Source organism: Malaclemys terrapin, chromosome 17 (assembly GCF_027887155.1).
Source record: "Malaclemys terrapin pileata isolate rMalTer1 chromosome 17, rMalTer1.hap1, whole genome shotgun sequence".
In the NCBI taxonomy this organism is placed as follows: Eukaryota; Metazoa; Chordata; order Testudines; family Emydidae; genus Malaclemys; species Malaclemys terrapin.
The window spans coordinates 7,695,207-7,721,753 of record NC_071521.1 but is presented as its reverse complement, the minus strand read 5'-3'; the positions used below and the strand labels follow the sequence as shown (position 1 = coordinate 7,721,753).

The 26,547-nt window shown below is 42.9% G+C and overlaps 1 protein-coding gene and 1 non-coding gene across 3 annotated transcripts in view; one reads left to right on the top strand and one right to left on the bottom strand.

Moving 5' to 3' along the window:
• The window catches only part of COL5A1 (collagen type V alpha 1 chain), a 244,922-nt gene that overhangs the window by 195,783 nt on the left and 22,592 nt on the right, over window positions 1-26,547 (top strand). For both annotated transcript variants that reach the window (XM_054007167.1, XM_054007166.1), the window contains exons 34-55: window positions 419-472; window positions 1,979-2,023; window positions 3,527-3,580; window positions 4,218-4,271; window positions 8,654-8,707; window positions 11,232-11,339; window positions 12,254-12,343; window positions 12,469-12,522; window positions 14,272-14,379; window positions 17,898-18,005; window positions 18,654-18,707; window positions 20,242-20,295; window positions 20,860-20,967; window positions 21,067-21,120; window positions 21,223-21,330; window positions 22,100-22,153; window positions 22,994-23,101; window positions 23,761-23,814; window positions 23,929-23,982; window positions 24,492-24,545; window positions 25,496-25,549; window positions 26,304-26,411. In XM_054007167.1, the coding sequence (XP_053863142.1) occupies window positions 419-472; window positions 1,979-2,023; window positions 3,527-3,580; window positions 4,218-4,271; window positions 8,654-8,707; window positions 11,232-11,339; window positions 12,254-12,343; window positions 12,469-12,522; window positions 14,272-14,379; window positions 17,898-18,005; window positions 18,654-18,707; window positions 20,242-20,295; window positions 20,860-20,967; window positions 21,067-21,120; window positions 21,223-21,330; window positions 22,100-22,153; window positions 22,994-23,101; window positions 23,761-23,814; window positions 23,929-23,982; window positions 24,492-24,545; window positions 25,496-25,549; window positions 26,304-26,411 (1,593 nt within the window). The remainder of the gene's footprint in view (window positions 1-418; window positions 473-1,978; window positions 2,024-3,526; window positions 3,581-4,217; window positions 4,272-8,653; window positions 8,708-11,231; window positions 11,340-12,253; window positions 12,344-12,468; window positions 12,523-14,271; window positions 14,380-17,897; window positions 18,006-18,653; window positions 18,708-20,241; window positions 20,296-20,859; window positions 20,968-21,066; window positions 21,121-21,222; window positions 21,331-22,099; window positions 22,154-22,993; window positions 23,102-23,760; window positions 23,815-23,928; window positions 23,983-24,491; window positions 24,546-25,495; window positions 25,550-26,303; window positions 26,412-26,547) is intronic.
• On the bottom strand, window positions 20,626-20,718 carry TRNAR-UCU (transfer RNA arginine (anticodon UCU)). Its single transcript has 2 exons — window positions 20,682-20,718; window positions 20,626-20,661 (listed from the first exon to the last, which is right to left on the bottom strand). It is a non-coding gene; the product is annotated as a tRNA-Arg (tRNA).

Sequence of the window (26,547 nt, the reverse complement as noted above, 5' to 3'; positions counted from 1 at the left end):
GATGTATGTAACTGAATGTAACCTTCTGACCCGAACCCTGCATGTTTTACACATGTGAGCCATTTCATTGAAGTCTCTAGAACTATTCCTGTGAATAAAGTGATCAGGGTTTGGCTCTCTAGTTGATTTTGATGGTTTGGGGGTAGTGGAACCTAGAGCCTGACTTTTGCTTTGGTAAATGGACTACTGAGATTTTACCAAAGCCAAACCTGGTTCCCTGGCCCAGGCTAAGGTTTCTATCTAGCAAAATATTTGAATTCATGAGTCCTCCCATTGACTTCAGTGGGACGACTCATTGGCTTAATGTTACTCACGTGCTTAAGTGCTATGCTAGATCATGGCCTGAGAATCAAAATAGAGCTTGTGCAGCAGGAAGTGTTGGAACGTTTGATGACTTGCTCATTTGTGTCTTTTTAAGGGTCCACGTGGTGAAAGAGGTCCGAGGGGCAGCACTGGAAAGCCTGGCCCTAAGGTAGGTTTTAGGAGCCTTTGAGTGTAATTGAAAATATCATTGTGTTTTAAGAAATAGCCGTGTGTAAAATTCCTGGTCCCGTACTATCCATATTCCTTTCCTCCTGAGAAAATGTTCCACTATGAAAGGCTGGAGTAACTAACAATCGTTACCCAACCAAATGTCTCCCGGTTAGAGACTCTGAGACAGGAATCCTGGGTTCTCTTCACAGCTCTGCCACCGACCCAAAATGTGACCTTAGGCAAGTCATGTAAACTGCCTTCGTTTCTCCATCTGTAAATGGGATAATAATTCTCACCTGCCTCACAGGGTTATAGGAAGACTTCATTAATTTGTGTTATTAACTCATGTTGAAATCATTTGAGAGAAGGCTAAATAGAAGTGCTATGTAGTATTATTACTTAATGCTTCTTTACATAATAAGCAGAATTTGTCAGCTAGTCACGTCCGTTATTCCCTGATAAAAGTTCTTAAAAAAACAACACACGAGCATCCTTATTTTGCAGGCTTGAGGTGGGCATAACGCTCCTTAACAACAAAATCAGGCTTCAGATTGTTAGTCCGGACCCCAGACTTCAGCTGGTCTTAAACGCTTTGACTCCTTACCCGACACACGACTGTAAAATGGGTGTAAGGTATCTTGATAGTTATGGACTCCTGAAAATGTGGTGGGGGAAGAGTGTGTGCCTTTCGTGCATGAACTCAATTCCTTCATGAGCTTTTATTCCCATATGGTGAGATGCACCCAGGTGCTGAGGACCAGCCCAAATCCAAACTTAAGCCTTTCTGTGAGGACTTACGTAGAACTTCAGATGATGCATAGACCTTTTACTGGCCTCTCTACAAAGGAGCAAATTTCACCGTAGGGTAACAGGAACCGATTCAGATGACCACAACTGTATAATTCTTTAAACAAAACAGTGCTGTTGATGAAGATTGATGGTCTCCAATTGGCTGGCACATGCAATAGGCATTGTTCTCTAAGCCAACCAGGAGTCGGAGGGTCAATTACACCGTGGGCAAGCCACTCTGCTGCGCCAGAATCCGCTAGATAAACTGATTAAGTCAATATCAATCACTCGGCATAATGGAAATAAAGCCTTTGTAATGAAACATTGTCGCAGCAGCACTGGCTGCTTTAAAAATAAACGTCTCGGCTTTGTGTCAACATTAATTTTTGATAAGTACCTCGCCTTTGCCGCAGCATTTATCTCACAGAATGAGACTATTATCTGGTAGAAATCTCCTAAGCCCACTGACATTATCTATTCTATATTTGTATTCAGAAATGCGAGGGTTCGGAGGGAGCCAGCCGGGGGGAGGTGAATCAGTCTGTTGCTCATTTGTCATAGGCCATTGTTTCCAATACAGTATTATTAATAAAGAGGTGGGGAGGATCAGGGACGGAAGCTGAGTGATGGCCCCATTTCGCCTGGTGCCATTTAGGAGCTTTGTGTGAAGTGGCTGAAATGATTGTTAATACCGTGTTTTATTTATTCTTAAAAGGGCAACTCTGGTGGTGATGGGCCCCCTGGTCCTCCTGGCGAAAGGGTAAGATGATCCAGATGTAGCTACAGCGGAAACAATTGAAATGGCTGTTGCTTTAGCAAAGAAGAAAAAGCATGCCTAGAACAGGCCATCTTTAACCACAAAACTGAGCTTGAGTCCTGCCAGTACCTACCTGAAACTGGGATCTGTGGACAGCTCACCAAAAGTCATTCAAAAATATGAAATTCTGGTTAAAAATAAGGATGAAATTCACCCCTGTGCAGGCAGCCAGCACAAAGCCTAGGACCCACTTAAATCCCCTGTATCCCTCCAATAGAGGGCTGAAGTGAGACTTCAGTGGTGTATAGTCAGGGTGCCGGACTCTGTAGGGATGAAGGTCACCCATGGTTAGGGGTCTGGAGCACATGACCTATGAGGAGAGGCTGAGGGAACTGGGATTGTTTAGTCTCCAGAAGAGAAGAATGAGGGGGGGATTTGATAGCAGCCTTCAACTACCTGAAGGGGGGTTCCAAAGAGGATGGAGCTCGGCTGTTCTCAGTGTTGGCTGATGACAGAACAAGGAGCAATGGTCTCAAGTTACAGTGGGGGAGGTCCAGGTTGGATATCAGGAAAAACTATTACACTAGGAGGGTGGTGAAACACTGGAATGCGTTACCTAGGGAGGTGGTGGAGTCTCCTTCCTTGGAGGTTTTTAAGGCCCGGCTTGACAAAGCCCTGGCTGGGATGATTTAGCTGGGAATTGGTCCTGCTTTGAGCAGGGGGTTGGACTAGATGACCTCTTGAGGTCCCTTCCAACCCTGATATTCTATGATTCTATGATTCTATGGTGAAAAGGAAGAGGGAAGAAGAGCTATCCACAGTCGTCCATTAACCAAACTGAGCTCTAGTTCTGTGGAGACATGGCACCTCTAGAATTCCTGTGTCCCTTTTCCAAGGGCAAAACAAAATTGCATTAATCTCCTCACATAAAACGATGTCTATATTCTTTAGTTACATGCCCCCACATTTGACATTGTGTGTGAGTGAGCGGGGCGGGGAGGGAATTGTTGATGTCCAAAAAAAAAAAGGCAAGAGCCAAACTGAAACCTGTAAACATGGTGAATTACTGGAGCTTAGAAAATATCTATACTCCCCAGTTAAACTGTTGCAGAGGGAAATGGCCCTAGAGTCATCAGACCAATTTGTTTTAGTAAGTCTTTTCATAACGTATTTGAGCTACAGATTTTGGTAACTGCTACCTTCCACATCAATCCTGGTGGGAAAAGATCTCATTGCAGAAATGGGGGGAGGTGATCAATAGGCCTAAAGACTCACTTATCATTTATAGCCTCTTTGGTACTTTTGCCCAGAGGTATTTATTCATTCATGCACTCCCGTTAAGGGATAAGTTTACTCAGTTACTGCATGCATGTTACTGATGTGTCTTTGGTTGCAGGGCTAGTGCTACAGGTCTCTTGTCAATTTGCTTTCCAAACTCCTAAACTAGTTCACAGTAAAATGTGTGTTATGTCTAATGCACTTTTACTGGATTGTTTTGCATCCCAGGGACCGCCAGGACCTCAAGGACCAACTGGATTTCCTGGACCAAAAGGCCCCCCTGTAAGTAACACCACTTCCAGAATGAGCAAAGAAATATGCTGGGCATTTTCCAGTCAGCTGCTATCACCATCACCAATTCAGTCTTAGCTTCTTCACTGACCAGTGGTTACATACCCAATGAAAGGCATTTGCGGGGCACCCGTGTTAATAGCACAACAGCTTGGGATTTTAACTAACCAAACAAGATGCTGCTAGTAATATACAATCCACTCCCTAAGGACTCAATAATGTTTAAAAACCATCAGCCCTCTCTTTGCATCACTGTTACTCCTTCAACAGCGATGTGCCCAGAGAAGCTCTTTTGGGGGTTGATTTCCTTGCCTCTGGTGGAGTCAGGACTATTCTCCACCTTTTGATCGAAGGAAGACTCTCCATTGGTTTCATCATCTTTGGAGGGTCTGGTAAAAAAGGGCCAGCTTTTGCAAGGCTCTGAATGAGCCCAAATCCCATTGAAACAAATGGGAGTTGAGGATACTCAGCATTTTGGAGGACTGGGTCCAAACACATGAGCCGATCTGATTCCATCCGGCGGAGAGCGTTGGGACTGCTATATACACACCAACCACTATGGTACAATTTAGCAGGGTACTATTGGAAACCTGTTCAAATTCCTTGTCGTTCTTTTTTTCTTCTTTAGGGTCCACCAGGGAAGGATGGATTGCCCGGTCACCCAGGACAGAGAGGTGAAACTGTAAGTAGCTGGAAACCTTGGGTAGATCATTAGTCCTGAGTCTGTTTCGCTGGTTGGTTCATCTAAACCCTTCTGTGTAGCTGAGGAGATGTTGCCACATGTTTTATTCCAACGGTTTGTGTTTCTTCAACTACATGGGAAGGTCTATGGGAATCAACACCTTTTTGAGCAGGACAGATCAGTCTAATGATGATTTGCAGGAAGGCCACCCATCCTGCTTCCTTCTCTCTCTTTCTCCCTCCCCTCCCCCCGTCACCCTATGTCATGCATAGAGAAGACACCAGCAAACAGATACATTGAGAGCAATCCTTCAGCTCTTACACTTCTATAACTTGCACTTAAATCAATGGAAAATGTGTATGTGTATGAGCTGCAGGATCAGGTAAGTGAGTATTGACTTCTGATTAGGACATTTCAACTTCCACTCTAAAGTGGTAAAAATTTGCTGAGGTCATCTTTGTATCAACAGAATAACCCAAGTAAGAAATTATCATATTGTTGGCACTTGCTTTTATAGTATAGGAAAATGGAGAAAAAGATGCAAAGTCAGACCAGTTGGTTTCCATGCAGTCCCAATGGTCATACTCCCTCTGTAGCTCCAATGATCTACACTTCTGATCTTGCCTTTGCCACTTAAGAGGGGAAAGAGAGTCTATTTCTTTGGACAGCTCTTTGCTGGACTTATATGGAAACTATCCATGTTCTCTCTCTTTCTCTCATTACTTCCCAAATTTTAAAATGTCTGTGCTCTGATTACATTGTAAAGCTATTCGAGGTCTGTGATATCACAGGTTTTAATTTGAATAGGATTCATCCTTTTCATCAGAGGAAAATATTTAACACTACAGTTGCTTAGCTCAGTGGTCAGTTTTCTCAGCACTTCTATCTGTTCTTCCACATAGAACGCTGAGAATAAATTCTACTTTTCCTCCTGAGTACATCACACTATCAGCATGAAGAACTATTGCACAACAATAGGGAATTCCAGTGCAGTTTTGGTTTATGCATATCTGGAGGAAGGCTAGTCGTGGCCAAAATTATTGGCTGTTTGGTTTGCTCATTTTAATCAGGAAGGTGAAATCCTGGCATCATTGAAGTCAATGGGAATTTGGGAACTCAGTAAGAAGTCTATGTTTTCTGTACATGCCTGTGTATGCAGCGCACACACATCTACCAGCTTTAGCAGACTAGTAAGAATGGCATCCCCACTGATGCTGCCCTTTATCTAAAGCAACTCAAGGGGACCAGGCAAAGTTTTGCCCAAGTCTTCAAGATAACCATTGCTAAATGTGGCTGTGACTCAAGGAGTGGCTCCTGGCTGTCTAGTTACCCTGTTGTATATTCTCTCTCTTTATATGCATACCGCTTTATCAATTTTAAAGGATTTTATTGTGCAGATGTAAGCATTGTTTCTCACCAAAGGAGAATGATGAGGCATGAAGAAGGTATGACAATATGGCTGTTTTCTTTGTCCTTTGGGAAAGTTTGCATAAAGGATGTTCTGCAGCAAAAATGTATATTCTTCCAATGTACATTTTTGGATGCAGTAATTCATAACTTTCTCTTTTGCCTCTTTTGGGTGCCTTTTTTCAGCTGGTGATGATCCAACTCATTTGCTACTGTTATAATTATGCTTCAATCAACATTGCATGCTGCATGCTAGCAGATAGATGGCCGTGTGTTTGGTATTTCATTTATGGGAGAAATAAAACCTCTCTACTGAGCTTTGCATTTTTCTTCACTGCCCTTCCTGGCAGATAAGCTTTAAAAAGGCTTTGCATATTATGCATTTTTCCCCTGACTTATCACAGAAAAGTTTAATTAATTTGCCTGGCATTTGGATAAGCACATCAATGCAAATACTGTGACGTGCAACGCTATACATTTATGACAGTCGTTAAGAGTGGCTTTGTAGTGACAAACATGGTACTTTAGATCAGTAAAGCTATATTCTCAGATTAATGTAAAGGTGAACTGAAAGGTTTTGACCTGCTGAGGTTGGAAGGTGGCGTTTAGTTTCTCTGACATCATCAATAATTCCAGGAGGGACACCTGAATTCAAGGACGCTGCAGTCTTTATTCTGCTTGCATCTGATGTCATCAGCTGTTGTAGAAAAAACCAACAGAGCATCACACTCCACGCTTGGCATGTAAATGAAGGAACAATTGGCTTTCAACTAACTTGTTCAAAACCTTATTTATCTGTAGTTTCCTTCATCTTATTCTGTTGATGATTTGCCTATACTAGGCAATTGCTTTGAGAAAAAAACATTTCAATTCATCTTTGACTGGAACAAGCCCTTCAGGTTTAATGTTTGTTGTATACTGTGCTAGGGGATCAAACATACAAGTCACGCAAGGGCCAGTCTGCAGAAGTAACCTCCAATGTTGTGCCTTTAGTTGTACAAGCACAAATTCTTGCAGGCCCATTTTTATAACTCATACACCAGCTCTTGCTACCATTCAATATATACTGTACACTAAACTGGCAAGCACAGTGCTTGAAATCACGGTGCTTGAATTCTCACTATTAATGCACTGGACCAAATCTATATTATTAAACTAATTCAGATAACTTGTTTTCATTGTTGGTCTGTTTCCTTATGCCGTTATGAGAAAGGGATGGGGAGTAGGAGGAGACGAACAGAAAAACAGATGGAACAATGGTTCCAAACTGGTAGCTGGGCTGGAGCCCTCTATACCTGCATGCAAGAGATCCCAGTTAGGGTCCATAGTCCACTTCCCTTTCAGTCCTGCATGCATTAGGGATGCTGAAGCATCTTTGGATACTTGGTCATGATGTCAGGTTTATAATTTGAGGTGTATAAAATGGGGAGAATCATAGGGATCCTTGTTCAAGTTTCAGGCAGGGACCTGGAGAAAACCCTTCTTCTTACTCAAAAAAAGAAAATAAATGTAGAGATGGCTGAAATATTTTGCATTTTCCAAAATTCGGTGATTTTTATTTTTTGTGGAAAATGCTCACCATTTTCCCATAACTGCACCACACATTCTGTGATCTGCAAGCATGTAGAGTTGTGCTCAGGAGCTTTCTAGCATGTCAGAGTAGTGTTGGTTTAAAACATATTTATCCATCCTCTGTGGCAGACGGAAGCTCCATCTAAGACTCTTAAAAATAATGTTGATTAATCACAAATGCAGGCTACAGAATAAATGTCAGTTGTGCATCCTCTGAAGAATTACCGAGGTACCTTGTGACCTAGGAAATCTCAGAAACAGTCTTGATGGCTACAGTACATGGACTGTAGTTGCTCCTTAAATAACAACTTAAATCATTTGCTCCTAGTGTGAATAACTTGCATTGAGGTCAGTGGAGTTATTTGTATCATATACTCTGTCCTGTGTCAATAGAAGTTACTTGCATGCACATGCAACACGTGACATTGTGGATTAGGAGTTTTTTAAAGCATGCTTCAGAGCTGAGCTGTATTAATTTTGCTGAACAAGGGCCTTCAAAATTTGTGAGTTTGGTACTGCTCACCTGTAGAGCCCACAAGAGAGTAAGTGTCCAAGAATACCTCTGCATCTATGCAAGGAGAGAAGACTGTTTTCGCAATTTTTCAAGGGACTGCATTAAACAGCTTCAACTGGAAGCTGCCAAGATTTCCATATATAATTTCAGAAAGACACAAAGAGAAATGTGTTTATGGTTTGTTTGCAACAAATGTTGATTAAAAAAAGGAAATAGCGTTTGGAAACTCAAACGCCACATCCTTGTGCTACTCGGTTAGAACCAGGAAGTGAAACTGACTGTATGCGGAAAGTGAAAGGCAGCAGTCCAGTCTCAAAGCTGCGACTGAGTGAAGCACAAAATAGAAACCAACAGCATAAGAAATAGGAATAAAGGGAATTAGATTTTTAAAATTCCTTCAACTTTAATAATCTCACGTGTTATTGCGAAGACCGATAAAGATTTCTTTTTTAATATCTCCGCCAGGTTCACAGATTCTAGGAAAAGTGTTTTACAAATATATATGTCAGGCCAGATCCTCAGATGGGGTAAATCAGCGTAGTGCCATTGAAATAATAAAGCTCTGCTGATTTCTGCCCACTGAGGATTTGCCCTGTATATTATAAACAACTAGTTCCTTTACTGAGTGTTTCCCCTGGGAATTACAGCCATAGCTGAATGGGTTTGATAATCTCTTTTTCTTGTTTTGCCCCTATGAATAAATAGGAAGATATTTCCCATCTCCTGTTTGATTTCCTCCTTTTATTGTCTTTGGGGATTTCCGTTCTTTTATAGTCGATAGAAAGTTTTATCAGAGCACGCTGAGCTTGATACGATCAAGTAGCATGCTGAGATTCTTGTATTACGATGTCTTGTGGCTAATCATGATTCATTTTTCTTTTTAAAACAGGGTTTCCAAGGCAAGACAGGTCCTCCAGGCCCTCCAGGTGTTGTTGGCCCACAGGTAAGAAATGAACGCAGCATTCACAGCGGTCCTGCCCTGCTCACACCTGTTGACAAACCACATCAGACTATAGACACTCTTGTAATAGGATGATGAATAGAACATGCAGACCAGAGGCTGGGATTTTCAAAGTGGGGCTACGGAACAGCGATAAGTATTTGGCATCTTTATGTTCCTGGTCAGAGATGGTAGTGAACACCCAAACCTCTCTTTTTTTCATTGTGTGTTAAATTTAACTCTGAAGTTTTCACTCACCAACTCAATCTGTCAAGGCATTAGATATCTCTCAGGATAGAGCTTTTAGGAGAAACTTCCCTCGAAGTCCTGGGAAGTCGTCATGCTCTCATTCTGCTCAGTGGAGTGACTAAAGATTTGCATCTGTATAACGGAGAGTAAAAGTCCCGGCTCTGATTTTCCTAATGCTGGTGTAAAATAGGTAATGCCTCTGAAACTAGTAGAATTACACTGGTTTAAAAATTGGTGTAAGATCACAATCGGGCCAAAATTTGACCCATTTGCCGTCCTGCCTCCAGTTATAATAGACCATATTGGTTAAGTAACCAAAGCTATAAAAGCAATATTGAATGGCTACACAAAGTATGGCCACACTGGTACATTTCATGGCAATGCAACATTTCTGTTAAATGTCATCATAAGGAAATGCATCACTATTTAATGTATTCTTAAAACACTGCCGGAGTCTACAAAACCCTTTCAACCCCAGTGAAGTCAGTGTGGCTACCTACTTGAATAAGTGTGTGCTGGATCAGTCTCTATAATATCATTTTTATTGCTAAGGTTTTAGAATGAATGGGGACTGATTATATACAAATTCCCCTTGCTTTGATTACATGGGAAGGTGTTCACTGTTTAATTACATAGTAATTAACACGTCTGCTCAGATTAATGGCAAAGTTCAATATTAAAGGGCAAATATATGATCATTTCCATCTTTTAAAACATAAATTTGATTGCGTGGCAATTGCATTTGGATCTACTAAGTATAATTAGTGTAATATGCAGGACTGTGGCATCACTGTTTATTATTCAACCTACAATAAGTGTCACCCTGCAATTTATCAAGACACACAGAATTCCCTTACAATTACATGGTAAAATTCAAAGTAAATACATGATTCTATGTGAATCATATGTTATCAAATACCATAATTAAAAGATTAATTACCACCAAGTAACATTTTTCTTCATATCAGAATCTACCTTACGACAGAAATTCCAGGATAATTCCTGTGTTGTGTTCTATTCTATATCGGTTGTTATATATGCTCATCACCATTAGTCCCCATGTATAGTACTTAGGTGATCAATAATTATCTCATGTAGTCATAAAATTAATCAATTATTTATGCCCAGTACAAGAAAGACATGGCAGGTTATAGTGCACTTTGGAAACGTTCCAATAAAACCTTAAGCATAATAATAATGTTGCACATTTATACAGCTACTTTCATTCTGAAGGATCCTACCCCACCTAACAAACCGATATACAAACTGTGTAGAGATGCAGTTTTATCCTACACTGGAATGAAGTCCCTTCCGAAGTAAAATTGAGTGTCTTACTAACAGTGCATGGTGACACTGTTAGGACAATGAAGTGAAGAAAACGTTGTATCCAGTGGAAACTTCAAGGGGAATTTAGATAGAACGAAATTGCCTTTTTTGGATAACAAAACAAGTATGTAACTGAAAATAAGACAAATGGTAGCTGTCCATTGTGGTCAATAAAAATACTACACCTGAGCAAAACCAAGTAGGAGTATATGAGCCTTCCTGAGGTTTCATTTCTAATGTGGGTGCTTGAGTAATAAGACGTTGATGTGGTGTGGCCCCTCTGACCTAGCTTAGGTGATCTCTAAGAGGAATGCTCCATGCATTTGATATGATGGGTTTCAGTTTTGGGTGGTAAAAGTGGCCTGAATGAATGTGGTGACCTTTCAGTGCACTTGTTTCAGTGTTATAGGTCCAGGTAATGGAAATGCTGCCTTAGTGAATTAAAAGTGGCAGCTGTGGTGGGAGAACAAAAGACACACACTAGTAACGACAGAGTTCATCTGATTGTGTTTATTGAAGAACTCAAGGAAATTAGCTTTCCATTTACATTGCCTTCCCGAAGGGTGCACTAGCCTCCCCCTCAAACATAGCTGGCAGAAGAAAAAGCGTCTGAAAGGGGATCCACATTTTTTACAGAGATAAGCCGTGCTTGGGCACCAGCATCTGCAGCTTTTCAGTCATCAGTGAGGGTTGCCAGATTTAACTAGGGCCGTCCTAAGAGTCACTGGAGTTGCTGGAGACTGGCCTCACTCGCAGTGCCAGCGAGCTTGACAGCAGGCTCAGTCCTAGCACCTCTGGGGGTGGGTATTAGCAGGTAGGCAGGAAAGGGCTGCCCATTAAAGAGGATGGATGGGTACGGCTGTGAATGGCATTCACTGATCTACAGACTTTTCTCATTCTTTGTCTCTCTAGTATCGAACTCTTCCCTCAGTATCTCTTGGTCTTTTCTTAGGGTCCTACTGGAGAGACGGGTCCAATGGGTGAGCGTGGGCATCCAGGTCCACCGGGTCCACCAGGTGAGCAGGGTCTACCTGGCCTGGCTGGAAAGGAAGGAACCAAGGTACATTGTTGGTACATTTGATCTGACTTCATATTCATTCAGAGCTCAGCTATGCATTGGAGCATGATGTTCAGGCAACAGGGATGGAGGAGAGGACCAGTTCTGGTTAGAATCAGGCTCATTCTGTCTGAGTAATGACTGACCCCTGGGGGTCTGACTGGATAACACTGAGAGGTTAATTTTCGGAAGTACTGGCTTCTTTTTTTCAGGTATGATTTGTATCTGCCATTGTGCTGGGGATGCAAGTCTAAATGCATACACCTCTAGCAACCTGGCTGTGGGTGCAGACTAGGTCCTGAGAGCTGAACTGACTGAGATTTGCATTACAATGCCCTTTGGCATGAGCGGATCTGAGAACCTCCCCCTTTGTGAGCAAACCGTATAGGGTTACATTTCTATTTGTATGAAGTTGGGATGGGCCCAAGCCAGAAACCCCAAATTGTACCACCTGTCCCCCACCTCCAAACTTTTGAGTGGCTGGACATGAACCTGGATCAGAATTGCACTGTGAACACCTCTCTTGAGAACGAGCTAAACCAGAACTAGGGACCTGAACATGCCCTGAACTTTAGGAACTTTAGGAGCACAGACCTTCAGAATACAGATCCCACATCCAAACCTGGATCTGAACTCTGCAGCTCCATCCCTGTCAGTGGCTTCTGGAGACAGTTACTAGGTGCTTCAGCTATTCGTGTTTAACAAGAGGCCAATGTGACACGCTGCTGATCAGTTGATCCTGTTGTCAGGGGGAACGTAGATAGATCCTAGGCTGGTCGGATGAAGAGATCAGCTTCAGAGCAGAAGCTTAGTGTTTCAAATCCTCACAAGAGTTTGTATATCATTACACCCTGGCCAAAGGAGCCAGGCTGTTACTGATTCCAAAGTTTCTAAACTATTAACCTTTCCCGTCACAGGGTGACCCGGGACCTGCCGGCCTTCCAGGAAAAGACGGCCCTCCTGGCTTACGAGGCTTCCCCGGTGAAAGAGGTCTCCCTGGCCCCGTTGTAAGTAAAAGCTCCTCTTGTCCTTCCCACTGGAGTGATGCAATACATAGTGTTATGTGATGCAATATACAGTACCTCATATTTTCCAATGAATGACACTGTTTCTTCTCTCTTTTTGGTTGCAGGGAGCTCTTGGGCTGAAAGGCAGTGAAGGTCCCCCTGGTCCACCAGGCCCAGCAGTAAGTATTGGCTCTTTGTCATTTATTGGCACTACCTAGTACATTACAGGCCTAATAAGTAACTACTGAGGCCTAATCACTGTTCACAAGCAGTTACCCATTGTCCCTTTTGGTGTTAAGTAATCAGTATTTGAGTATCACTTTATTTTACGAGACGCATGTATAACAGTTCGGTCACTGTCCTATAACTCTGTTGACCATACATGGTGTGCTGAGGGGACGAGATGGCTCAGGGCATTGGCAACCTGGAGAATGAGCCTTTAGTTCTTCTTCGAGTGCTTGCTCATGTCCATTCCACATTAGGTGTGTGTGCTCGCCACATGCACCGGTGCCGGAAGTTTTTCCCTCAGCAGTATCCGTAGGGGAGCGGCTCTGGCGCCCTCTGGAGTGGCGCCCGCATGGCACAGTATAAGAGGCACTGCCAGCTCCCCCTACCCTCAGTTCCTTCTTGCCACCAGTGACGGTGCATGGAACGTTCGCTGCTCTCACTAGCATTGCTTAGGCTTCATTCGTACGAACTAGAGTTCTTGTAAAGTTAGTGTACATAGCTACAAACAGTCCTGTGGCGCCTTATAGACTAACAGACGTATTGGAGCATGAGCTTTCTCCAATACGTCTGTTAGTCTAGAAGGTGCCACAGGACTCTTTGTCGCTTTTTACAGATCCCGACTAACACAGTTACCCCTCTGATACTTAGTGTACATAGTTAGTAGTTGAGGTAGATAGCCCTTAGCAGTAGTTAGAGTTTTGTTAGTCCCGTCGAGGACCTAGCCGGGGGACGGGGCATGCCCCATTCCCCAGGCTTTAAGCCTTGCGCTCGCTGCCAATGGCCCATGCCCATGAGCGATCTGCATAGTAGCTGTCTCAGGTGCCTCAGTGAAGAGCACATAAGTGATAAGTGTCGAATCTGCAAGTCCTTTAAACCTAGGACCAAGAAAGAGCGTGAGATCAGACTCAAAGCGCTCCTGATGGAGTCTGGCTCACTCTGGCCCTGGAGCAAAGATCCGACTCGGCACCCAGCACCATGCGTAGTGCACCATACCATGCCAGCATAGTGCCCCGCTGGCGACAAGCCGGCACCGATCCCCATCCATGGCCCCAGCCAAGAAATCGAAGAAGGCCAGTAGGGGACAGTCCCTGTAAGGGGAAGGACAGGGCTGGGGGCAAGCTAAGACCTGCGCCAGGCAGCTCATCTCCCCCGTCAGGAAGTCGGGCCTCAGCTCATGTCGAGCGATGCAACCCAGCCCGTTCCTTGCCTGGAAGCCTGGACACAGAGGCGGGCCTTCATCAGCGTTGCCAGTGTAGACTAGCCCTTAGTCACCAGCTTGAAGCCCACCCAGGTTTTTGCCCACTGAAAGCTGTCCCAGCTGAGATTCCCTGTTCAGAGCAGCCCTTCCAGAAGAGAATATTCATCATTAAACCCTTATTGCTCTGCTACATTAGCAGTAAAGTGGCTTGGGCACTCGTTCCAAGCTGGGATCATGTTTACCCAGCAACCGAGCTCCAGTGCCATCCAGAGAAGAACCCAGCCATTCCAGTGATTTTAATTAAAATAAAAATAGGCAGGATCCCTCGGGCATATAGTGCAGGATTATTGCATGGCAGTCACACCATCACACTCTCTCTTTTACTTGCTGACTTTTGCACTTAATACATGTTCTACGTCCTAATTTTTTAATTTTTCTCCCTCTGTTATTTTCCATACATGTGATGCCTAATGACTGTTCCATTCTCCTCCCCTGCCAACAGGGTTCTCCTGGTGAGAGAGGTCCAGCTGGGTCAGCTGGCCCAATTGGTTTACCAGGAAGACCTGGACCCCAAGGACCTGCAGGACCTGCTGGAGAAAAGGGTGCCCCAGTAAGTATTGTATCCAAGTTAGAGTGGGTGAAATATGCCTCAGTGTGTGTGTGTTTTTGCTTATGCGCCCCTGTGGAAACGCCATGGCAGACACAGTTGGGGCTAATTCTCTGATTCTATGTTTTACACGTCGTCTATGAGCCACTTATCCCTTCTCCTAAAACCCTGGGCACAGTTAGCTTCCCTGAAGGCAGCAAACATGTTTCAATCCACGGCAGTTATAAAAAAGAAAATCGAACCGACCTATTCAGCTGCTTCCCAACTCCGTACCAAGGAGGGATTTCTCTAAAGTTGTATTCTGGGAGACTTAGTAAGTGCTAACTGGTTCTTTTGATATTTTCTCCAAACGGGTGCAAGCAGGAGGGTAGGCCTGTGTATAGTAAATCCTGGATGACTCAGTGCTAGATGAAAGTCAAGTTGTTTTCTTTTGTCCGCAGCCTGGCCAGCTTTTCAAATCGAAATCCTGCTGTGTGGGTGTTGGCAGATTTTGCCATTGTAAGCCCAGGCACTGGAACTGCCACTGTCTGTGCTGTGCGTAAGAATAAACAAGTGAGGCAAGCACAGGCAAAAGAGAAAGGCAGACACATTCCCCTCAGAGCAAGTTGCTTTAGGGAACCATCTTTAACGATTCTTTTTATTCGACTGGAGATGTAGGTCTCTGTTGAAGTCGATGGGAGTTTTGTCATTGACTTCTAGGAGAACAAAGCTATGCCAGCAGAGACCGCTTTTGAAAATCTCACCTGTACTGTAGTGGAAGTATTGTCTGTCTCTCCACTTCCCTTAACCATGTTAGACTGATTCTACAGGTGAGCCCTGCAGTGGGAATGTGATCTTGCAACGCCCTGTTGAATGTCTGTTCTACAGAACGTGTGTATGGTCCAAAGGTCAGAAATGGCTTCAAGCAGAGAGAGAGGGTGTGTGGACTCTATTCTCAAAACAGGTGGTGGAGGTTGAAATGACAGGGCATAACTCTTCTTGGTGAAAAGCACTCTTAGGATGGGCGCCTGGGCGGTTCATTTCACCCTCAGCATTAGACATGAGAACCAAACCACGGCATCTTTAATGTAGATGTTTTCTTCTCTTCCTTTTTCCTTGTGTCTTTGTATTTCCTTCTCTTTTAAGACATGCAAAAAAAAATCTTCTATTAGAGTCTGAACCTGAAGAAGGAGGAAGATAATTGTTGCAATCTACAAAATAGTACAGCACTGATAGTGTTCTGTTTGGATAACTACAGACCTGAATGTGTGCTAATGTACCTTAAACAAAAATGTATATAACTGAATAAGTCACCTTACAATTATGGTGGTGTAGGTAGAACATAAGAATGGTAATACTGGGTCAGACCAATGGTGCATCTAGCCCAGTATCCTGTCTCCCGACAGTGGCCAATGCCAGGTGCCCCAGAGGGAATGAACAGAACAGGTAATCATCAAGTGATCCATCCCCTGTCGTCCAGTCCCAGGTTCTGGCAATCAGGATAGGGACACCTAGAGCATGGGTTGCATCCCTGACTATCTTGGCTAATAGCCATTGATGGGCCTATCCATCATGAACATATCTAGGTAGGCAATGAAAGTAGCAACAACTGGTTTCGTTATGAAAAGAGTGGCCAAGAATGGTCTAAAAATCCGAAGCTCTACTGTCTTGTAGCCCGGATCTTCCTCCTTCCATCTGTCTTATACATTTAGTGGTCATCTTCAAATAGCTTATGGTGCCATGAGATCCATAGCTGCAGACTGTTGAGCTGCCCAGAATGTATCTCCATATGGGGGCTGAGGGTTTGGATGCCTGCAGCAGTGAGCTGATGCTGCTTGGTGCTAACACTTCACCAAGCTAAACAGTGCTTGGACAACTGTCTGCTACTTCCATACAACATGTTCATCTCAAAACTCTGCTAAAGCTGGTCCAGAAGAACCAACTGGGATTATCATTCTTATCGTTGAAAGGACAATGCCTCCTTGTGCCGTAGGGACTACTAAAATCCATTTCTGGAAGGAATAACTATCCTCTTCCAGATATCCCAGCAATAGTTCTTTCACTGTCCCTGCCTGGAAAGCTTAGTCCGTATGTATATGAACCAGGATCCCAAATCCAGTTGAGGTCTTTGGGTGCTGCTGTATTATAAATATATGAAATCGTAGTAATGGTGGGTTGTTTAAAACAGTCCACTTTGATGTCAAATGTTGAGTTATGATTCAAAAATTGCACTTTTTCTATGGAGTGAGGAGGGAAAAATGCTCAGGAATAGATATTTGCTTAGGTCCTACAGTGTTGGGCCTCAGTGTAAGAATCTACCTGATAGATGGGTGGGAAAGTAGATACATAGACAGAGACCTGAAGTGGACTCTGGCTGTGCTCCTGCAATATATTACTTTGTGCATCCACAGGCCAGAGAAAACCAGCAGCTCTTTCACTCTGCAGGAATATCTCGTATCATTCCATGTGAGAACTGGAGAGTTCATTATTTAAAAGCGTAGCTCTGTGTGTCTCCTTTGGAAGAAGGCTATTTGCCTAGTTCATGCCAAGCCTAAGCTGCTGTGTGGATGTATATCACTGACTGTTTGCTTTTGAATCATGCTCATCACAGTCAGCCTCACGTCCAGGGAAATGGCCAAATGCTGGCCTCGGAGATTTCAGATGGAAATAGGACATTTGTGTTGATTTATTTGTGTTATTAAAGATGCAGGAATCAGTGGGGAAAAAATCATTTGATGGTTTATTGAAAGCTTTAGCAGCTAGTCCTGAGGCAAGAATTTCCTCTTGAAACAGCTTTATGAACATCTATGCTGCAAAGTATATGTATAACGTGTTATTGGAGAGATGAATATGCAATTTATCTGGCATCTAGTCATTTACAGCGGGGTTCAGACACAATTAAATTTTGTGCTAGGGAAGTGGAGAACATCAACTCTTCAGCTCATATAAACAAAAGCGAATTCAATTGATGACTCTGTCTGAAGGATACAAAAAAGTAAATATTTAAGCGGGAAGCCAGCAGTGGTTGCCTTATTCACTGAAAGTATTTTTCAGTAGTTCATAAAACACAGGAAAGAATAGGTCAATGGCTCTGGTACTGAAGAAAAAAGGAATTCTATCTATTCCATATACAGAACTAGCATTTACTCTTCATTAATTAGAGTAGGAATTGGTACCAATAAGATCTGGTTCTTGGAAATGACAAATGGTTGAATAAGTTTTGTTCATCACTCAGAGAATGAGACAGGATAGAAGAGTCAAGATAAAATGTTATGATACCATAAAAGTAGCAAAATCTTTGTATTCACAGTCAGATACACTTTTTCCTTTCTTTATCTTTTGAGATGGAAATTATGGCTGGCTAATGACAGTGAGCCTTATCGACCTATAAAATGTCTGCCAGATACCGGTTCTATTATATACATGCAAACACAGGTAAAGGTTATTGCCTGATGATAAGCAGTGAAGTTAATGGGATTGTATGTTTGAATCAGAGGATGGAAGAGAGCATTGTTTAATATGCCTGTTCACGGTACCTCCAGGGTGAGAAAGGTCCACAAGGCCCAGCCGGTCGTGATGGTATTCAAGGTCCAGTTGGACTCCCAGGCCCAGCAGGTCCTGTTGGCCCCCCAGGAGAAGACGGGGATAAGGTGAGAAAAATCTTCTCTCAAGTACACTTCTACTCCAAGAAGCACCCATGCAAAATGTCCCCTTCCCATTTGGAAGACCTGTTCCTTCTGTGTATTTGGAGCCAGATCTGCTCCATTTAGTGACATAATTACATTTTTACTGCTTTTTACGTCCCGTTAGCCCTGCAGAGTCAGTAGAGCTGAGACAGAATTGGCTGGATTCTATTCCTCATCAACAAAACTATGAATTAAGTTCCAGTCAGCTACCCTCCTGTGAGCCTATTCTACTTGGCATTGCTCCAGTTTGCTATCTTTTCCAAAATTAATTACATTTCCCCAACACCTACAATAAGCCCCTTTGGACAGCAGGATATTCAGAGATGGGTTAGCACATAAATCTGTCTCTCGCTTTCCCTTTTTCCACCAACAAGGTTAGCATAATGATACCTTTGGTATCTATCAGCAGGTGAGAAAAGATTTCAAAAAAGGTTTAAAAAAACAGATTGCACCCTGGGGGCGCGATCCTGCCTCCCTTCCCATAACTCCCCTGGGAAGTTCTATGGGAGTTGCCTTCTCCGGGATCAGGCCGTGGGAAATGTCATTGGACTATGTAGATACACAAGTAGTCACTGAGCTCTGGACAGATTTGTACACATTTGTGTCCAACAGGGCGAGATTGGAGAACCAGGCCAGAAAGGAAGCAAGGGTGACAAAGGCGAACAGGTAAGCTGGAACTTTGTTATATAAAAAGATGAGCCTTTTTGTATTTCACAATCCCTTTTGTCCTCCACATGGGTGTGGAGTCCTAGACAATATCTTTGGCAGCAGCTAGTCTGGTGGGACCTCTGCAAGATGGTTATTTTCCATTATTTGATGGAAATATAAAACTAAGTATTTAATTATAATTTCCTCTGTATTTACCCTTTTTTTTTTACACATATTGTAATGTGAAAAGGAAAAAGTAAAGGTTAAAAGGTAGAGTGTATAAAACTAATTTGACCCATATTAATGTATGAAACTGAGACTTGGCCAGCTACAAGAAAGGAAATCAGTATGCTCTCCGCTATGGAAATGAAGTTGTTGAGGTGGTCAAATGATTGGACACTCCATGACAGGAAATGTAATGAGGTTGTAATGGGCCTAAAGTTGAGGGAGGACAGGCTACATTGCTATGGGCATGTCCAGCAGAGATCTAAGAGCTTGCATTGATTGGGGATGAAAGATGACAAAGGGGGTGATGAAAGCTCCTACATGGACAGGATATCAGTGAACCTCAGAGAGACCTATCTGCACGACAACTTGGTATATGATCATGTGTTATGGAATAAGGCTATAAATGTCACCAACCCCAAATAAGGGAGTGGCAAGAAAGAAGAAGATTGGAATGTAAAAAGAAAAATACAATGGAGGGTCTTCCAGTGAAATAAATTTAAATGGGCCTCATATAATGCCCCCTTATTTTAACATTGCAGAAACAGTCCCATCATTACTACAGCAGGAGTAGCCCCTATAGTTGAAGTGGCATATTCATTTGGACCCCTCTTTTCAGTTGTTCATAGGCACAGATATACTGGGGGGCAGAGATAAGACTGTGAGAGCGACCTGAGCTTTGACATTTACTGTCCCTTGAGCATTTACCTGTGCTATCTTAATCTTCTATTCATATAGTGTTCTGAGGTAGTGTTATAACTATTGGCCACATATTATATTACACAGTAATACATAACTTTGTTCCTCACTTTCCAGAAAGATTTCTGTCCCCTAATTGTTTCGCACTATATAGTAAAAGTAATGTTAGGGTGAGGAGTCTGGTGGCACCTTAAAGACTAACAGATTCATTTGGGCATAAGCTTTCATGGGTAGAAAACCCCACTTCTTCATATGCATCAGAAGAAGTGGGTTTTTTTACTCACAAAAGCTTATGCCCAAATAAATCTGTTAGTCTTTAAGGTGCCACCAGACTCGTTTTTGTGGATACAGACTAACATGGCTACCCCCTGATACTTGGCACTATGTTAGGGTGTGATTCTGTTCACACTCATCCTAGATTGCAGTGGTGTGATTCCATAAACATTTAACTAATTGACACTGGTGAGAGCCCAATTAGTCCCTTTCTCTTTTATTTGTTTTCAACACTTTAGAATTTTGGTGAGTTCATTCTTAGATTGTGCACAATGTGTGCTCCATACTTGAGGATTACAGGAGTTTTTTAGTCCGTATTACTAACCGTCCCATTGAACATTTTTTTTCTAAACAGGGTCCACCAGGTCCTATTGGACCACAAGGTCCACTTGGTCAACCAGGTCCAGCTGTGAGTATTATTGCTACTATTAATCATTAATTATTGACCCAGCTTGCTCCCATTGAAAAAAGTGGGAGCTTTGCCATTGACTAATCATAGAATATCAGGAGGTCATCTGGTCCAACCCCCTGGTCCAACCAGGACTAATCCCTAATTTTTGCCCCAGATCCTTAAGTGGCCCCCCTCAAGGATTGAACTCTTAACCCTGGGTTTAGCAGGCCAATACTCAAACCACTGAGCTATCCCCCCCACAATGAACTGATTCACCAACAAACTTTTCCATACTGTTACTCTCCAACAGCCAGGTTTGCCAATGATTACCTGGGAGGGCGCAAAATATGACTCTGGTGGGACTCAAACCCACAACCTTTGAATTACTTCATTTGTCATCAATCTAGAAGGCCAATGCGCTATCCATTGCGCCACAGAGCCTGTTGGATAAACTGAGGATCCTCCACATCCCAATGGAAGATGAGGATGGGGGCCCAGATATAATAAAATAAATATAAAAACAAATTATTTATAAATAGAATAAGTATTTATAATAAACAATGCTAATCCCTTTCTCCCTAGGGAGCTGATGGGGAGCCAGGTCCAAGAGGACAACAAGGCCTCTTTGGTCAGAAAGGTGATGAAGGTCCCAGAGGTTTCCCTGGTCCCCCAGGCCCAGTGGGCTTGCAGGTAATTTCCAATGACGTGTGATATTTGGGGTTATAAGTCCCTATGTTGCTCTTGTGATGTAACCCACTAAAAATATCCCATATAATCATATTTCCACAGGGTTTGCCTGGACCACCTGGTGAGAAGGGAGAAACAGGTGATGTTGGACAAATGGTAAGTGAGATCCAATTCCTTAGCAGTTTCATCATTAATATCAGCATCTGTTACAAAAGGTTTATTGTCTCACCAATTACTTATGCCTCTCCTTCCTTGTAGGGCCCACCAGGTCCCCCTGGGCCCAGGGGTCCATCTGGACCACCAGGAGCAGATGGTCCACAAGGTCCTCCGGGTGGAATAGGAAATCCTGGAGCTGTCGGAGAGAAGGTAAAGCATGCTGAGCCAGGCCTGATTCTATTTCCATTGAAATCAGCGGGAAGCTTGCCCTGGACATCAATAGAAACAGGCCTGCGACTTGAGCTGTGGTACTCATGTTGCACATGGGCCTTGTTAACCAGCAAGTTCTCCATTAAGCTACCAGCAACTGTTTAAAATCGAGAGGGGACGTAGAAAGCTCTGTCCATTGGTAATGAATATAAACCAGGTGTTCCAAACCTCTTCTTCAAATCCAGCCCAGCTCAGTAGTGACTGCAAGTTTCGCCATCTGAGGAGTGGCCTGATTACAAAACAAATATTGATGGGGGTCTCTCTAGTTCCTAGTGCACAGGTGTCCAAAAACTACCATCACAATGGGCGCTAATTAACACTATTGCTGGTGGTCTCATTGGAGAATCCAAGGATGTAATTGTCATGGAGATTGAAGTGTACTTTCAGAGAACACCGTGCAGCCAGGGTTAAGACATGACATATGACAGGGCAAAAATACAGTCAATGATGGGTCCATACAGGCTGGTTATGAGTATTAATTCTAAAGAACATTTGAACAAGAGTTGGTTGGAAATTTTTGATAAAAAACTCTACAAATGACCAGTTTCCAGGAATTTACTTTCCCATTTACTGACCAGCTCTAATTTTTTCACTGCTGGATGTGGGTGCCTGCTTTCAGTTGAAGAGGAACTTTCTACACAGCCCACTGTGGTGTGCTATCAGTAACAATATATAACCATGTGATTTCCCCCCTCGCCCCGATCTATAGGGCGAACCTGGTGAAGCTGGTGAGCCTGGTCTTCCTGGAGAGGGTGGTCCCCCGGTAAGTGGTACATTTTAAAATATGCATGTATATCATGGTTTTAACTGAAATCGAACAGGATTAGTGCCTTAGAGCAGTTGCAAGGCAGGGTAAACAATATGATGGTCCCTCTCATTACAGTGAGTTTGGCCCCACATGTGTGAATTGCCTTGAAAGCTCAGCAGATCTCCTTTGTTTGCCAAAGCATGTCGTTTTTGTTTTACAATGGACTTGTTGGGCAAGTGGTCAGACTTAGCAGAAATATTAAAAGAATGAGGATCGTGCGTCTGAATGTCGAAGGTTTCCTGTCTCTCTGGAGCCTTTCTGAAACATGTATAAAGGCTAGTGGACAATGGAATTCATTCGCCCCCTCAGTGCTCCCTGAAAGTCTAAGGTTTTTCAGGCCTGTCTTTCCCCAGGCTTTGTCTTGAGGGGTTGGAGATTGAGGTTTCAGTAGAGTGCTGTGTGGAATAATAACAAGGAGTCTGGTGGCACCTTAAAGACTAACAGATTTATTTGGGCATAAGCTTTCGTGAGTAAAAACCTAATAGTCATTGATGGGTAAGGATGCAGAGACTGAATTCATCCTCCATTTTGGAAAGAAGGGTTGTGGACGGCAGGGGCCAGAACAGACTGTGATTGGCTGCAGCTCACAGCAGGCTGGCCAAAAAGAACAGATGTGAAATAAAAGTTCTCCAGGCCTTAATAAGAACAACACAGGGGCCGTCTAATTATTTGGAGCAGGAGGTATTTATAATAAATAATGCCCAGGTATCCTGAGAGGTGTAATTGAACATATAAAACAAATAAGTAAATACCAGCTTTTTCTCTACCTAATGGAAAATCCTGTTTTCCCTACAGGGTCCTAAAGGAGAAAGAGGTGAAAAGGGAGAAGCAGGCCCCTCCGGTGCTGCTGGTCCTCCTGGTCCTAAAGGTCCACCAGGTGATGATGGACCTAAAGGTAGCCCTGTAAGTAACCCATCATATAGGAAAAGTGTTAAACTGAGGGTTCCTTTTTGAAAGCTGTGTTCCAAAGATGCTCAGGAAAGTTGAGATTGCTTAGCAGTCAAATGAACCATACCTTCTAGTGGTGCCCAAGTTCAAACCAATTCCATTGGGATTTTTAAGGATGAATACTCCTAGTTTATAGTATATTCAGTTAATACTAGAATAATCCGTCCTTTTCTCACAGAGGGCCAGCTCAAGATCTATGTCCTGCTCACTTAATTAATCAAAACAAAACCTCCAGCTCCAAACAGTCTCAAAGTTTGGAAAAGTTCTTACGCCTTGCCCCATGTTTATAATGGGATAACCCGAACATTGTATATTAACACCCCTGAACTTTTCAAAAGTTTGGATTCCAGTCTGAACTTCACAGCTCATCTCCATGTATGATGGCATGGTCCAAAACTCAGGATCCTTTCAGCGTTGGGGATCTGGACTTTGAACATGTCAGAGCTATGTGACTCAAGACTTTGCTGTGTACAGTAGCTCTTTCAGTTGTGTCTGGAATAACAGATACATGTTGCTTTAGAGTTCTCCGGTAACTGTATCGCAGCTAACCTGGGGATATCCTTCTCCTTCCTTTTGCACCGCAGCTAACCTGGGGGATATCCTTCCTTTTGCAGGGTCCAGTTGGTTTTCCTGGTGATCCTGGCCCCCCTGGAGAACCTGGCCCAGCTGTAAGTGCCAACCATTCAGAAATGATCTCAGTGAGGCAGTCAGAATGAACTGCTTTCACCCTGGACTGGAGAAAGGCAATTCTTAGTATATCAAACTCATTTTCCTCCTCCTAGGGTCAAGATGGTCCCACAGGTGACAAAGGTGATGATGGTGAACCTGGTCAGACTGTAAGTACATTCTGGTATACAAGGTCTGTTAGGTATTAGGAGTATGGTATTCACCTGCTCCTTGTTCCTAGGTCTAATCTTTGCCCAGATCACTAGAAATGTAGGAACGTAGGGAGAAATTTTCAAAGGGACAAATGGTAGTTACGCACCTAACTCCCATTGACTTCTACTGGGAGCTAAGTACCTGACTTCCATTTGTGCTGTGAAAATCTCTCCCTCTCTTCTAAGTCTAACTGTCCAGTAATTTACTGGACCCCAGCAGTGGACTTTATAGCTTGAGTATATTATGTGTTTCCTTTTATTCATTTTAAGATGCCTATTATATTTCAAGTCACTCTTTTGAGATATCAGCTTTCTGATTAGCACTCATACCTTATATTGTCTGCCTCTCCTTAATTCTTAATTCTAATGCAAACTAGAATTGGTCAGGTCACATGTAAGATACCTGGTCTGTTTCTTTTACATGTCATATTACAATTATGAGCTGTTTTCTTCCACTTTTAACCTAGGGATCTCCTGGCCCAACTGGAGAACCAGGCCCATCAGGTCCCCCGGGGAAGAGGGTAAGTTAATTTGTTAGAATGTTGTTTCATGTACATTTTAATGAGATTTCTGAAATTAGTATCATTATTATGCTTTAATTCTAACAGACCTTACCCAGTCAGTTCACTCAGTAGAATTCTTAAAGTTCTGATCAAATGGTAAATATCTGCTTTGCATGGCAACATGTGTCACTTCAAATATCAACCTTGCAATATTGTCATATTGAGGTATAGAAATATGGGGCCAGAGCCTCCACTGGTGCAAATGGGCAAAAGTCAGTGGAGCTGTGCCTATTTAAACCAGCTGGGGTTCTGGCCTGTGTGCAAAACGGTCAGTAAAAGTAATATAGGCTGAAAACAATTGTTAAGGAAATATCTTGATCTGCATTTGCCTGCCTGTTTATGGATTGATCCTGCAAACACCAACAGACAGAGTTCGCTGCTCTTGGAGTCCCCAAGACAGTGGGATTTGGCACCAGCTCTCCCAAAAATGTATGCACGTGCGTCTCTTGGGGGGTGCTCACATGTGTGCACCCCCAAAAACTGAATCAGTAACTCAGAATAATTTATTTTCTGAACCTAAGAACAAAATGTGAGAAAATTCACATACTGAAATGCAATAGTTTGTTGGCAGTGTTTAAAGATGGTTAGAGGCCAATCCAAAGCCGATGGAAGTTAATGGAAAGATGCCTATTGAATTCTATGGGCTTTAGATCAGGTTATTGGTATCCAAAATAAAATGAGATAAAACATTTGGCTCTCCCAGCCTATTTCAGGATTTCTCTGCCAAATGTTCATCTGAGAAGGGTAGAAGGTTTATTTATAAGGGTGTTAATTTTTAAGACCATTGGCAGATAGCCACCTTGATATTATTTTCCTTCTTGTTTACAGTATCTCTGTAAATACCACCACAGCCATTCCATATGAACTGTAGTCTAAGATGCTATTGCTTCTGTTTCTGTTCTCACTAGGGTCCTCCTGGTCCAGCAGGTCCTGAAGGAAGACAAGGAGAGAAAGGAGCCAAGGTAAGGGATGAACATATATTGATAAAGTCAGGATCTTCAGCTGTGGCCTCTGCAGCCCTCTGTATCCAGCACCTCATAAAATCTTGTGTGGGAAGAACAGAATGTCATTTCACTTTGTATTTCAACAAACCATCAAACCTGGAATTTGGGGCCGTCAACTTCAAATGAAGACTTATCTTCTAAGTGCTTGTTTTGCCATTTAACAAATTCCACTGGATATTTATGGAATTGTAAAGGGCTTTGGAATATGTTTTTAGTATCGGAAGTGTCATTTATTGTTTTGCAAATAGCACCATGTATACAGGACTCTATAATATCATAAAGCAAACATGATATTCGCAAACAGTGATTATCTCAATAACAATGTTGAACCAAAATTAGAATAGTGTTGCAAATGGTATTGTAAGTTACATTATTATTATTATTTATTATTATTAGTTATGATGTACGTTGTGGTGGCACCCAGGAGCCCTAGTCACACACTATTGTGTTAGGTGCTGTACAAACACCGAACAAAAAGATGGTAGAGCGTACAGTCTAAGCAATACTGCAAATTGGTCAGTAAACAGGTGGAAATGGAAAAGTACTGCAACTCCAGGATTTGGCTTTCAGTGGGTGCAGTAGAGAGCATGATGGGGTGTGACAGGAAGGTATAAAAATAGGGAGTTGCATGCATCACAGTAGGTCTGATCAACTGTAATTAGACTATGTAAAGAGCAATTGAAAACTGAATCACTTTGTCGTTTGCCACCAGGGTGAATCTGGTCTGGAAGGACCTCCTGGGAAGACAGGTCCTGTTGGTCCCCAGGGAGCTCCAGGGAAACCTGGTCCCGATGGCCTTCGAGGAATTCCTGGCCCAGTGGTGAGTATTTAAAAACTGAGGGTAGCCCCAGCAAGCTTTTGAACAGGAATAATGACCAGGCCTTACAAGAAAGCATCTCTCTTAGGGGATGCCTTTCGCCCCAGGCACCATTGTAGCTGGGCCACAGAAGCGAACA